The 15279-nt window shown below is 39.9% G+C and overlaps 1 protein-coding gene across 2 annotated transcripts; it reads left to right on the forward strand.

Moving 5' to 3' along the window:
• The first annotated feature begins 74 nt into the window (after nucleotides 1-74).
• On the forward strand, nucleotides 75-13904 carry lnpep (leucyl/cystinyl aminopeptidase). Of its 2 annotated transcripts, XM_053326035.1 has the most exons (22): nucleotides 75-454; nucleotides 2782-2876; nucleotides 3686-3888; nucleotides 4550-4661; nucleotides 4804-5061; nucleotides 5439-5629; nucleotides 5896-6034; nucleotides 6553-6687; nucleotides 6829-6949; nucleotides 7067-7218; nucleotides 7307-7420; nucleotides 7515-7646; nucleotides 7780-7914; nucleotides 8629-8789; nucleotides 8877-8965; nucleotides 9067-9250; nucleotides 9407-9563; nucleotides 10075-10259; nucleotides 10420-10581; nucleotides 10920-11060; nucleotides 11172-11253; nucleotides 11423-13904. In XM_053326035.1, the coding sequence occupies exons 1-22, from the start codon at nucleotides 427-429 to the stop codon at nucleotides 11552-11554; spliced, it is 3108 nt and encodes a 1035-aa protein (XP_053182010.1). In that variant the 5' UTR covers nucleotides 75-426; the 3' UTR covers nucleotides 11555-13904. The 2 variants fall into 2 exon arrangements, with proteins under 2 accessions (XP_053182010.1, XP_053182009.1); XM_053326034.1 differs by having other exon boundaries at nucleotides 6829-7218.
• Nucleotides 13905-15279: the final 1375 nt, after the last annotated feature.

The following is a 15279-nucleotide window of genomic DNA, read 5'->3' on the forward strand; positions in this document are numbered from 1 at the left end:
CCAGTATTTGGTTTGATGGGCGACGCCAACAACTGGTCGGAGAGACAGGAAAGTGTCAATGCTCCTTCGTGAGTTTGCCGAGCGTTTGGAGAGATTTATTTACATGCTGTAAATGTAAGGTTTAATTGGTAACATTCCGCCGTCGACCCATATTGGTCTATAAAACAGCTATGGGCGATAAAGATCTGGAAATCAGCTTACGTTAGCAAGCTGGTTATCTTTTAGTCAGTTAGCTACAATTGTCAGAAGTTGGCTAGTCCCAAGCTAGCTTACTACGTAGCTGACGTTTAGTACAGTGAGGGCAGGCTGCTGTTTATTGTGAGCGTCTGATCCACAGCTACAAAAACACCACGTCTGCCGAGCTGCTAGCACCGTGTTGACTTCCCTTGGTTTTGGACACGAGGAGTCGGTTTGAGACACCCGACCATGGATCCATTTGACAGTAACAGTACAGGTGAGGAAGGAAGATGGGGGGTACAGTAACAGCAAGCTAACTAACAAGCAGCAGCAGGCCAGCTAATAACTAACGGGATATTAGCTGCAAGCTCACTGGGAGTGACATTCACCCGAGGACACATGTTGAGAGGGGCCGGGTTGACTTTTGTGAAGCCAAATGAAAGCTACTTCTGAATGACTGGCTTGTTTTTACAGTTACAAGCTAACTTAATCGCAGTGCCAGTCTGTTCTCACTCATTTTACTGCACACGACTGTCCCCTGTCTTTAAATACCAAAACAAAATCAGTCCTGTGTGAATCTTGTGGGTACGTTTTGATTGAATTGTTATTTGCATATGACACATGACTAACTACACAGTCGTACACACACAGGTTGGTTGTTATAAACACAGCAGCACTGTTTGCCCAGTTTACGCCTTTCGGTTTGATGGAAGCTATGTTTTGTCCTGCCGTGGAGAGCAGATAAGTCATGCTCAGCTTAAACTATCAGCTATCAGCTGCTGTATAACGTCTGTTATGGTCCCTGGGTGTCCAAAGCTTTATTAAAACAAACAAAAAAGAGCAGTGCACACACATTATAACAGTTCTCATTAAAGCTGTGTACTCTGCTTAAACTGTACTGGTGTACAGTTTAATTTCAGCTTCTTCCTCAATATTTAAAGAACAACCACCAAATCACATCATTGTTTGGCTTCCTGTTTTTTGTGAGAACTCGGTTATGACTTGATGATTTTAATAAAATAGAGAAATCACATTTCACCATCTCATTTTGATCAGATCACAATGAGAAAACATTAGCACATACTTTAATTCCTTTAAACCCTTAAATGACCAGTCAAGTGATAACAGTGTTGTGGCTCAGTTAATATAGTGTGTCTAGCCTGAATCAGTGGGCACATCTGTCAAACTCACGCATATATTTAACTGTTCTGTGAGTCTAAGGCTTGATACATGTTTTCGGTAAACAGGAAGATCACAGTCAGCAAATTAATACCTCTGGATTTACATAAAAACATGGCCAAAGTAGAGAAGTTGTTGCTCCTTCTCTTTTGCTTGATGTGTTTTTTAAATTGTTGTCTAGATGGTGATTGTCACTGTCACATTAACTACATCTCTTGTCTGATCATGTGATCTTATATGATATGTAACTAACACCATAATATCTCAACAATATCCCACAGCTGTTAGAAGAAGGATTAACATTCATTAAAGTTTGATGTGTTTTGTTTGGGGGGTGGGGTTATTTTTGTCATATCCTACTCTGGACATTACACATTACCTACTACTTAGCTCCTTGCCTATTAATAGGCATTCATGCCACAGCAGTGTGGACCAGATAAAGAGACTGTGACAGCCCTTAGAGCCTTATCAAAAACACTGCACAGGACAGACAAGGAGCTAAAGCCACCTCTCACATTTCTTGACACTTATTTTCTTTTTGGAGAGCAGATGCTCACACCTGTTTAGTGTTGGTGTCTCTGTTTGTACACTTTGTATAGAGTAGAGTAGAGTAGGTGTTTCCTGGCTCTCTCTGCGCATCCCACTCAAATTCATCACCAACTTAGACTGAAAGTGCATAGTCTGAAGCCTGTAACGCATGAGTGGACTGAATGAGACAATATGGGAATCTTGCACCGCATAGTGTTTTACTACTTTCGTCACTATTGAATTAGGAAGTTGAACATGTCTCCGATTGTTACAAGAATGGTGAAGTGGAGAAATTGGCCTCTAGAAAATCATGTGGCTTTTGTAAGACACTCTTGTCACAATGCTGAGGATGCAGGTTAGTTTATGGAAAAACGTGCTTTTGTAACCTGCAGTAGCATGTGACATGACCAGATGACATATTCCCATTGTGTTTGCATTTTCCCAGTATTCCCAGTATACAACTTTTTTTGAGGGGGGAGGGGGGGGGGGGGTTGCAATTAAATGACTGAACTATGAAGGATATACATTCATTTCTTTCAATTTCTGTCTGAACAGAATTTTTAGTGCTGGTAACTCTATGTAGGTCAAAGTACCAGGAAATAAACCAGAAGGTTTACTAACAGGAAACTGAAGAAACTCAGTCAGTCAGTTCTTCTGTCATATGAACCTTCATGTTGCTTGCACATCCAGTGACAGATAACAAGCTTTTGTGTTAAATGTTGGCTTGTTGCTTCTACTTTCCGTGTAAAACTCCAAAAACACTGCTCATATGTTAACAATCTGTATGTGTGCGTGTCAGTGTATACAATCACTGAGGTCTGGTTCTGTGTCTCACCTCTCTCATTTCCCCTTTTTGAGAATCCTCTATCTTATTTCTCTTCCTCTTATGTGTTGCAGATCGAGCCAACCTGCCACGGAACATGATTGAGAACAGCATGTTTGAAGAAGAACCTGATGTTGTGGATTTGGCCAAAGACTCCACAGCATTTCCGGTATGCTGATGTCATCATTCATAAGCCATACATGCTATGCACTCCTTCATTTCAAGGAGCAGCTCATCAAAAATTTGCATTACTAACACTGCAAATCTGCACTGCTTCACATTTCTCACAAGTGCTTTCATCTGTAAACCTGGTTGTGTGATCAGGTTGGGGATTAATAATGTAGACATGGATCAGTGAGAGAATGGCCAACATAATTTGAGCACTTTCCACCCTGCATGCAGCATGCTCTTTCACTGGTCTGTAAACATCTTTAAATCTGTCACCTGCAACTATCTGAATTCAATATTGTGAGAAGTATTTCCTGCAAAAAGGAACTTCCTTCTTGTAATTAAGACATTGTTTCTTCAGTTTATTATGTCTGTTGTAATAGTATCTGGATCTTTCTCTTTTGAACTACATTGACACATTTTCCCCAGAGGCACCATAAACACTGCATCATAAAGCCTTATAAACTTAAGTCCATCGCCCAATCCCCACTACCTCTGTCCTCAGTCACTGTCTGACATCCAACCAGCCTTATCCTAAATTTCATTCTCATTCACATCCCTTATGCTCATGATTTGAACAACTATTTTAATCGAAAAAAATGCCCTTAAAGTTCTGGCATCATGATTGACTTGTCATTTGTGCCCAGTCCTGTGTTGATGGTCCCTCTCTTTTCAAATCATTAATTTTTCCTTCAAGTCCAGTTGTGACATCTTAACCTGTGCTACTTTATCTGGAAAGGGAATTATAAACATTATATGGGGAAACACAGTACAGCTTAACTGTATTGTACTGTACACACTCTCGTTCAGACGTTTCCGGCCCTTGACCCGGATGAGGTGGTTTATGAGCCTCGCAGCTCACGGCTGCTGGTGCGTGGCCTGGGAGAGAATGACATGGACGACGATGAGGAGGACTGTGAGTCTTCAGCCCGTCTGCTGGGCATGTCCTTCATGAACCGCAGCTCTGCTCACAGATCCAGCTCTTCCCCTTACACCAGACAGGCTCCACCCAGGTAATGCATTAAAAAAGAGTTTACTAAGGTTTTTCCAGCATGATATGCCTTGCGGTACATTTGTCTCAAAGCAGAACTGCATAAGTAATGGTATATTATTACTGGTATATGTAATTGTCCCTGTGATTGGTATTTGTAGAGTCAACTGATGAACAAACATTTAATTCATATGAATGTACTGTTATTGTCCAACCAACCACTTTATCTCGTTGTTTCAAAAACTTAAATATAAAAAAATTCTGAAGAACTTGGTTGTTTTTGGAAAGTACATTTTTAAATGGTTAAGTATTATTAATCTGGGAACTTCAGTAAAAAAACACATAGTGGGGAGTACCACACCAGCAATGAGCAATCTCTATTACAAATTGACACATTTTATACTTGTTTAAAATTACTTGTTTGCATTTGAATGGCTGTTTATCCTGTTGACTGTTTATGTAACTGCTTATTGCCCAAGTCTTACAAAGAAAATATGCTTCTGACATGATGGAGTAACACAAAATTTCCCAAACATGTACATGTTATGAGAAATTTATTTAGTCTACTGAGCACCAAAAATACAAGTTGAAGCTTCACTTTTGTACCCTCTATCTGCCCATAGCACCTCCACCCCTAGCTTCTCCATAAATACCACTCCTTCCTTTTACACACTCTCTCTCAGGTCATGTTCACGGCCCTCAGCCCGTACCATGGTTGTCTGTGTGTTAATCCTGGTAATAGTGGCCTCCATGACCATGGTGCTGTACTTCCTACCAGGGTGCACCTTTACCAAGGTAAGAAAAGTATTTATGAGCTCAATTTTGTTCTTTGAGCATGTGTAGATAAGCAACAATTAGTGCTTCCTTTGTTTTTTTCTGTGAAGTTCAATCACGCACCTGTTTCCCTGGCTCACCCCAACCCTTCGTCCTTTTGCAGACGGGTTGTCCTAAGGCGAATAAAACCACTCCCTTTGAGCCGGTCTACCCTGTGTCCACCAATGGCGAACTGTTCCCTTGGGCACAAATGCGACTGCCTCAAAGCATACATCCTCTCAGCTATGAACTCACCCTGAACCCTGACCTCACCAACATGACCTTCACTGGCAACACTGTTATCAGCATGTTAGTGTATCACAACACCAACCGCATCGTCCTGCACAGTGCTAACCTCAACATTACCAAAGCTACATTCAAGGTGAGACTGCAAGAGGTTTGAGTTTTAGGTGTACCAACAGAGTAGAGGTGACGACGTATTCATCCTCTGCACTCCGATATAAAAATAGTTTTATTTTTATGACTTATTATTTCTTAATCAATTTATATTATTTCTGTTTCTGTGAGTAGCATAAAGGGACAACAAACTACATTGTCATACAACCTTGTGTTTTTAAATGATGATAATAAATTAATCTTTTCATCTTGTAACTGAAGTTATTCTCCAGTGTACAGAGCCTGCTTCTCTAGATGTAAAGAACTGTAAACAAATATGTCTCAGTTTTGTCTTTGGTCAACTGAGAAGATGCATTTTGAGCCTAAACAAAAAGCTGTCAAGTATTACTTTCTCTCTTCCAGCTGGGTGATGGGAAGGCCAGAGATGTAACTGTACTTGAGTACAAACCCAGACAGCAGATAGCTATTAAGTTCCCTGAAGACCTGAAGGTGGGCCAGCACTGTGTTTTGACTCTGGACTACTTTGCCAACCTGTCACACACCTATGATGGTTTCTACAACAGTTCCTACACTGATAAGGATGGAAACAAAAGGTACACTTGATTAATTGCTGTGGCTTCAAGTACTTTGCAACAGCTGAAAGATGTGCTACAGAGTGAGAACAACCTGTATGAAGATGATCATGTGTCTTCACAGCTAATATCACCTTTTGCCTTTGCCTTTTGCAAAGCTCATGATTCGGCAAATAGTTGCTTTAAAAGTAAAAAACAGAAAAAATAAGATTTTTTAATTGATTTTTATCTTGTTTTTCAAATGTACTATTTCAGAATGATCATGCTTATGTCCCTCTTGTCCTCAGGGTCCTAGCTGCAACCCAGTTTGAGCCGTTATCAGCTAGGAAGGCCTTCCCTTGCTTTGATGAGCCAGCTTTTAAAGCAACCTTTATGATTAAAATCAGTAGACAACAAAACTACACAACCCTCTCCAACATGCCTAAGGTACTGTAACACTAATTAAGTGCAGTATAATGTTATAGTATGGTGTACAGGGTTTAAACACTGTCATGCTGTGCTTAGTTATTTATTTGATTTACATAACTCTTCCCACTCTAGCATTTACAGAGCATCTGCTATAAGGCCGTATTTGACAGCCAGATAAGTTTAATTTATGAGGCTAGAAACCGGGTCTGTCAATGCCGTGGTCTAGTGGTTACTAGCATTAGGTTAACAGTATACAAATACATTTGACATGTTCCCTGTCAAAGTGGTGGGTTATGACCTATAAAAGACCTCAGTGTGCAACATTATGTTACACCACTCACTCTGTACTGAATATTATGTCACTTCTTGTCTTGAGGAACTAATGAGCCATTCCTGTTCACACTGTGACTTGTAAGCTCTTGGTGTGTGCATAATTAAACTAACAGCTTAATTAACAGAGCAGTCTGATGCCAAATCAAATAGGATACTATCAACATTACCTGCTTGTTATCTTGTCATTTTGATATGTGTCTCAGGCTAAAACCACAAAACTCTCCAATGGACTCCTGCAAGACGAGTTTGAAAAGACCAGTGTCAACATGAGTACCTACTTGGTGGCCTTCATCGTCGCTAACTTTACTCCTATCAACAAAACTGTCTCTGAAACTCTGGTAGGTCTGACACATATATGACTCCTTTTTTGTTTCAGTGCAGGTTCTATGGGTTCACACCAATATAGTTTTTATATTTAATATTCAGTGACCTTGCTGATAAATAGTTACACATACTATATGTGTGTCTGTATGTTTTAGGTGTCTGTATACTCTGTGCCAGAGAAGAAGGAGCACACTGACTATGCTCTGGACACAGCGTCCAAACTGCTGGACTTTTACAATAATTTTTTTGAAATTAAATACCCCCTTAAAAAACTAGGTGAGTACAGCCACACACTTGTACCATTCACACACAGGCTTTTCATTCTCCTCCGATTATGCTTTCTTTTTACCCCTTTTTACACAGTGCAATATTCTCCCTCTTCCTTTTTGTCAGATTTGGTTGCCATCCCAGACTTCCTGGCAGGAGCCATGGAGAACTGGGGTCTGATTACCTTCAGAGAGACCAGCCTGCTGGTGGGGAAAGACTCCTCTCCTCTGGAAAAACAAGTAGTCGCCTCTGTAATAGCACATGAGCTCGCTCATCAGGTAGTTGTATTAGCCTAACTGTTTGTAAAAGCAGCTGAGACAGTATATAATGTAAAGGTCCTAATCTAGCTCTGTTGTTGTGTCCCAGTGGTTTGGGAACCTGGTAACCATGAGCTGGTGGAACGACCTCTGGCTCAATGAAGGCTTTGCCACTTACATGCAGTACATGTCACTGCAGACTTTGTTGCCCCAGCTGGATATTGTAAGTTCACACATCTTACTCATAGATGAGATCTCACATATTTTGAAGCAGATAAAGTTGTGTGTTGCTTTGATAGTAAGTTGTGTGTTTGCAGGGTAATTTGTTCCTGGCAGTACGGTTCAGAGCGTTGGACAAAGATGCACTCAACTCCTCCCATGCCGTTTCGACAGAGGTGAACACTCCGGAGCAGGTGGAAGAGATGTTTGACTCTGTCTCTTATGAGAAGGTGCACTTTAATATATTATATTATAAATATTTCCAAATTCAGCTGTTTATCATATTACTAGATCTCAATTGTAACTGCAGTCACACTCTGTTTTGGGTCTGACCACAACTGGTTTGTGTTCTCTGTCTTCTAGGGTGCATCCATTCTTCTGATGCTGAATGCCTCCCTGCCAGGGGATCAACAGTTCAGAAAGGGAATCATTCAATACCTAACACAGTTCAATGGCTCCAACACAGACACTGATGACCTCTGGAACAGCCTCACACAGGTAGTTCTGTGTGTGTATGTGTGTGTGCGTGCGTGCGTGTGTGTTATTTGCTGACATTGCATATGCATCAGCAATTTATCACATTGGCTACCTTTTAACAACTGAACTTGCCTCTGCAATCAAGCAGCCATCTATACAGCTAAAATATGCTCTTAATTATATCATCACGTAGTATCACATATTAATTGATCACAGAGGACTTTCTCAGGAGCTTTATCATCAAGGCAAATGGTAGAAAATTACTCATAACAATCATGCATACAGTTATTACTTATTGATACATATAAGATTGTTCATCTTTTGGCTCAGTCCTCTCTGAAGACAGGTCAGAGCACTGCACAGATGCAGTCTGTAGGCTGTATCATTACTGACAAGAGCTTTTGAACCCAGTGCCCCTCAGATGAAGGGCAGTCTGCCAACTCATTACTCCCCTAACCTCCCCTGTTAAAGCTTTACTTCCTACTTCACAGTCTCACACAAATCATGTCCTAAAAGTCTGTCAGTATTACAAACGTAATTAACCCACAGAGGAGGCACATTATGTACAGGTGGTTTTGTGCACATGAAAGGTTAATAAGTTATTAACTGATTAAGAATGTCAAATACGCCTTTTGGCATGGGATTATGGAAACTGCTTTCCTCACTATATAGCTGATAAAAAATAAATGTGACATTTTCACTGTGTAGACTCAGGGTTTGTCTTTCTCTCCTCAGGTCGAGGTCTCTGCTCACCACCAAAATATATCAGAGATGATGAGCTCATGGACATCACAGAAAGGATTCCCATTGGTAAATGTAATTCGCAAGGGAGATGAAGTGACCCTCACACAGGAGCACTTCCTACTCACATCTGACAATGCCACGCATACTTCCAGGTGGGCTTCATTAACATCACACATTTAAACACATGCAGAGTCACAGAAATGCACTGCAACCTAGAAATAATTGTGATTTGTCTTTAGCTTGTGGAATATTCCAGTGACGTATGTAAACGACAACTGCAGTTTGGCCCCTGAGTGCAGACAAGTGTTCACTTTGAAGACCAAGTCAGGTAAACAGTGTTAGTCAGTAAACAAGTATTAACCTGCTGCCTTAACTCTCCTCTGTGTCCCAGGTACCATTTTGTGTGAGATTTTGTGTTTGTGTTTTCAGAGACTCTTAAGGTGCCAGAAAGTGTAAAGTGGCTGAAGTTAAACTACAAAAACACGGGATTCTACATTGTCAACTATGGAGACGAGGGTTGGACTGCACTCGTAGATGCCTTGTCCAACAATGTCAGTGTTCTTACTAGTGAGGACCGTGCCTCACTTATACACAACATCTTTGCTCTCTCCAGGTATACAACACAACCTAAATAGTTGTTTTTTCAATTGCAGTCAATAACATGAGAAAATAAAAAACTGAAGTATTTTCCAATTCCTGTATTTGACTTTAAAATGCTTCCATTCTCCACATTTCCTTCTTCTTTGTCCCTCTGTTGTTTTCTCAACAGACTGGGACGTGTGTCCTTCAAGCAAGTCCTCAACCTTTTACGTTACATGTCTAACGAAACTGAGACTTCTCCTGTGACAGAGGCCTTGTTACAGCTCAACAGAATCTACCAGCTGCTCAACAAAAGACAGGAGCAAGATCTTGTGGCCCGCATGAGCGTACGTACTGTACATACACACCTACATGTCAGGAAATTGATTTGAGAAATAAAAATACATTTTACATTTAAAATTGGATTAAATAAATTAGATAAATAATTAGATCGACATGTTGACATATTGGGACTTTTAAGAGTAACATAAATGCAGTAGTTGAAGTTTAAGTTCAGTAAAAATGTTTACAACAAACGATTGCTAGTTTTGAATTCTTGAATTTTTACAAAACACAACCTTCAAATTCACTAATTTAAACATGTTTAACTAAATCAGTGTTTTTAATCTGTGTAACTGTGTGTCTGATTAAAAACTTCAAAAGACAAAATTTCATTCACTCCTAATATTTGGCTTGGTTTGATTTAACAGAATATGTGGTTGACGTTTAATCACTAGTACAAACTACAAGATACAAGCTCAAGTCAGTCAGTCAAATCAAAGAACATTTTTTTTCCCAGACTGCTTAAATCAGTGTACTGTTTGTGTACTAATATGATTTTTGTCTTTTATGTGATAGAAATATATTGTACATCAGTTTGGTTCTCTGATGAGTAGCCAGTCATGGGGAGAGGAGGAGAGTGTGTCTAAACAGGAGCTACGCTCAGCCGTTCTGGAGACGGCCTGTAGTCTGAACCACGAAAATTGCACTCAGCAAGCCAAAGCCCTGTTTAAGCAGTATGTCGAGTCCAATGGGACTGTTCGGTATGTAAAGAAACATTTCATTGTTGAGTTGTGTCACAGTGACAGCAGGCTATGCAACAAACTTGATTGAATCTGTATCTGACATCTGAGTTGTAGGAAGCAAACTGAAATTAGTTGCAGTTGTAATCTACAATATGTTCTTGTCTTTGTATTTCTGAAGGATCCCAGGTGACCTACAGCAAGTTGTGTTCACTGTGGCTGCTCAATCAAAGGAAGACTGGGAGACTTTGTTCAACATTTATGCACATGCCACCTATGATGCAGAGAAGCGAAAAATGCTACTGAGCCTAGCATCCACTCAGGATGCCCGCAGTATAGTATGGTAAGAAGTGTGTTTGTGTGTATGTGTGTGTGTGTGCGCGCACACATTTCTTTCCCCTGCTATTGATCTGTTAAGCTTTGCAGTTTCATCAAGCCGATTTGATCTACAACCAACATGAAATAGAGCAGCGTTTAAAACATTAATACATTTCACTCATAGGTTTATGGAAGTCCACTCTGCTGCCCCCTCCTGCAACAATTACTGTACACTTTGGTTCATATATGAATTATTTTTGAAAATAACCAAACTTGTACTTTTATGATCCAAGCCCTAAGCTGTCTGCAACCTTGACCTGTTGTTAATGCACTGAACTCTGATTTTTATCATGGTCTGTGTAGGATCTTGAAGGCTGGTCTGAAGGGGGACTTCATCCCGACACAGGAGTTGCCTTTGGTCATCAACACTGTGTGTAATGGCTTTGCTGGCTACTTGTTTGCCTGGGACTTTATACAAAATAACTGGGACCAGCTCATAGAGAAGTAAGTGGTCCCTGCCAGCATCATGTACTCTTTTGAAATAAGAGTTATTTGATGTAACAACTTCAAAAATGTGACAATAGTTAATCAGTGTTATTATGTTTTTGGCTGTAGGTTTCCTGTGGGCTCCTTTGCCATTCAGAGAATCATCAAGGCCACCACCTCGCAGTTCTCCACACAGGCACACCTTGATCAAGTATGCTTTTACCTAACATTTGTTTTCTACTAGAGCATATTAATACTGCAGTGTGTTTGAGAGTATTTGCCCATGTTTGCAGGGAGAGATGAACTGTTTACAGTATAATTTTAGTGTGTGTACTTCAAGTCTTACCTGGCCACCATGTCAATGTGTGTTTGTTGTGCAGGTGCAGGGTTTCTTCTCCAGTTTGAAGGAGCGCGGCTCTCAGATGCGAAGCGTTCAGGAAGCTTTGGAAACCATCAGGCTGAACCAGCGCTGGATGGAGAGGATCATCCCTACACTTCAACAATGGCTCTAATACAGGCACTCCATCCAGTCTCTGCCCCACTAACAGTTGTCCTAGCAACTGGGGCATGTCGTCAAGACAACTGCAATGTTTGCACTATTGTAGGACTGCGTCTCCTAACTCCCTTTATCCAGGCCAGAGTACTAATCGAAGCCAAAGGTTGTGCTCTACCTGGGTGGACAGGGTGTTTTATGTTATGACATTGGTCCTGTGAGATGTAGTTGCTAGCTCAGGGTGGCTCTGATTGTGCATCTGGCAGAGTGATGTCAGATGCAAACTCACACTCCTCACACTTTATGCTGTCGACCAAACCTCTCCTCTGCAGGTCTCATCCGAACCTCATGCCTGGGCAGACAATCATGCTTTCAGAGAGCAGCGCTTCACCCACACTCCTTTTGCTCAGCCTGCTCTCAGGCACTTAACTGTGTGAGCTGTTTAATGGCCACTTATAAAAGTATGAAGAATGTCATATTTAAAGTATGTGCTGTGGACTTTTTCTCTATCATGGGACATTGATGCAGCTGTCAGAGATTCCTCAGTGATGAAATGTTGAATATACCGGTACTTGAGGGGTAGAATTACTATTAGATTTAAACTAACCTTGCATTGCTGTGTTATGCAGAATCTGTGTAGAAATAATAACAGCCTGTCATTTTGTACTTATTCATGCAACCTGAAGCATTTACTATGTTAGTAATGGTTTGATGAAAGAGGGGGTTGGTTGATTAATAGCTTAAAATACCAAACGTGTTGGCATCAGTTGAATGTACTGAAAAACCTTCCCACTGTGTACAGTAGGTGGCGTATTGCATAGGAGTGCAGGTTTAAATCAGCAACCATAGTGTCTTAGATGAGAGCAGGAAGTACACACTGGAGCTAAATGCTCATTTCTTTCTTTCTCGCTTTATTTCTCTACCAGTCACAAGCCCAGTTTAGCTCTGATCATACAAGTGTTATTTTGGTTGCTTTTTACCTGCAGCACAGCCACTGTACAGACTCATTCTTAAATCCAGTGTGCTTGCCAACTTGTAGTTATACTGTAAATATACTCAACCTTGCTAAATTTTCACCCTGCTGTTTTGGATGTACTGTTTTAAACATCTTGACTTTTAATATTTTAAGATTTGCTTTATGTTGTGTATATAGAGTGTAAAGAGGAAATGTATACATAGAAATGGTCAAATTCTCGTTACTGTATATCTTGATTTACATCACCGCAGGGAGGTCATTTGCTGATGAATGTTTGTGTTTTTAAGGGCTAATGTGCATATTGAAGATACAAAGTGTGTAGGAGAACATCTATATTGGGCATGACGAATCTGTCCAGTAAGCTGTTCCTCATCAGCCAAAATAAAAAAACAAGGTTTAAAGTTACTATGACGTTAATTAGCTGTAAACCAGATGTGACGCTCCTCAGAGTGAAGAGTAGCATAGTATTTATTGAGAGGGTGTCTTTACATGTTTCGCTGACTTTTGTTCCAAAATGTATTTAATTACAGTTGTACACTCATCCTGAGTTTCTGTTGTTGAAGTGGTACTGCTTACTTATTCACTCCATCACTGTCATGGTGTTCAGGATTATTGATCTCCAATAGATTTGATCGTTTTGCTTTGACGTGTGTCAAGCTTTGCTTCTGTTTTTGGCTGTCACATTATATTTGTCTCATTTAGTGTAAAAACTCTGCTAGCATTTACAAGTTCATATAAGAATTACCAATGAGTGTCATAAAGGACATAAAGGAGGTAACTCTTACTCAAGTTCAGTCTCGGATAGTGGTACCTCCGGTCTGGTGATGTTGTCATTCCACACTGTTGAAAAGAGAAAAAAAGTACTAATGATCAGACTGTACATTTTGTGTTTTCTTGAAGTTAAGCTCTGTCTGGAGGATGTCAGCAGTATTGTCATTGACTCATTCCATCTGATCCCTCATAGTCTCACAAACAGTTTGATAATGTGTTTAACTAGCCTTTAATAGACCTTTAAATACAAATTACATTTATGTCCCGGCTAATTATGAATCATACTTTGGGAGATGTTGGTCAGTCTCTGATTTCCAGTTCTCACCAATCAGTTCAGATAATCAGTTTAATTGAGGTTCTGGGACATTGATTTCCCATCATATCTTGGTTTGAAATCGACTGGACCACGTGGACTCAGTTGCAATAACCTTTTCAGAGACAGGTGATGTCATTCAGGTACAATTTTGTTGGTGAGAGGATTGTAGTACCATGCGTGCAGTAAACCCAATCAGATTGTTTTTTTCTTTGTTGTTGTTTTTTTTGCACTGGGATTAAATGCTGCAGATGCTTTTTAAACTATTGCTCTTCATGTGAACAAATTATAAATAAAAATTGTTTTCTGAAGTTGTTTGTTGGATTTTTTAATTGAAAACACAGAAGGGCATTTACCTATTTTGACCCTCCAAAGTTTTCTGTCTTTTTCATTGTCAGCGTACATCTTAAAAGTGGTTGATATTTTTTGGTTTGTATTACTTTAGAATCCCTTCACTCTCCCTACCCCCTAACCCTAACCTTTTTAATTAAAGTGATGATTCAATGCAAAATACACACTCAACAAAAAGTCAAATTTGGAGCAGAAAGAAAGAAAATCTCCACAGGATATAGGGTCATAAACCTGTGAGGAGGGATAGATCTGAGGATGGATGTAAAACAGCCTCTGGAGGTTTATTAAAGCATGTAAGCTCAGCTGTAAGGAAGTGGAAAATGAATGTCTGCTCAGACTGGTAAGATTGGCCTCTTAACAAAATGAGTAAATGGATGAGACAAACACTGACCAGGGTTCATTCTGGAACAAAACAGTCAGCTGAGTGTGGAACGAAGTCAACCCCAAAGAAAAAAAGGCAAGATCAGCCTGGAGTTTGTAAAAAAAAAAATGTACTAAAGATGATGCAAAACACTGTTTGGCTGAAACTAGAAGATGATGTGCTGAGCAATGATGCAGAGAGGCATCAAAACAAACACTGAACACATCAAAAATAGATTTATGCTTTTATAAGATGTACTCTCTTGAAATGCCTTTTAACATGATGCTTCTCAGTTGCACCAACAGAGGTCTTACGAGCTCTTCTGGATACTTGCATATTGGCTATTGTCATAATCTTAAAATTGGATTTAAAAAAGGGATTCTTAATGTTAAATGTTGCAGGTATTTTGTAGGTTTTTAATCAAGCCCACTGTGGCAAACTGTTCCTTCTATGTAAGTGCATTTTGTGCATGTTATTGAAAATCTGTTTTGTGCCTTGAAGACTTGTTTTGGCAGAGCGCCACACAGCTGGAAGACATCACCGAGCCAGTCTTTTCACCCTCATACTTTCTTTCATGGCCAATTAACCCAAGTACATGAGGTATAAAGACAACTCAAATAAAAGAAGCAAGGCAAACAGTACAATTAATAAGTAAGATGTACAAGACCAACAGACAAACATCACAAGGGCTCAAAACATTTGTTATTGACAAAGGATATATACCGACACTCTAATACACGACCATTTCTGTTTTATTTGAGTGTGCCAAGTATTTGAAATCTTTGTTTTATTCTAAATTCACAGTTTTGACACACAGGTTTATTACATGCTTTCTCATGTGGTCACAGTATTTACAGGAAGCTTTCAAAGGTGCAGTGTGATTATTAAAATATCAACCTTAATTATTGTGTAATAATGTTGATGTTGGCCTGCGTCCTTATAAAACAAATAGTTTATTTGTATTCTACCTGT

The sequence above is a fragment of the Scomber japonicus genome, chromosome 9, assembly GCF_027409825.1.
Source record: "Scomber japonicus isolate fScoJap1 chromosome 9, fScoJap1.pri, whole genome shotgun sequence".
Classification (NCBI taxonomy): Eukaryota; Metazoa; Chordata; class Actinopteri; order Scombriformes; family Scombridae; genus Scomber; species Scomber japonicus.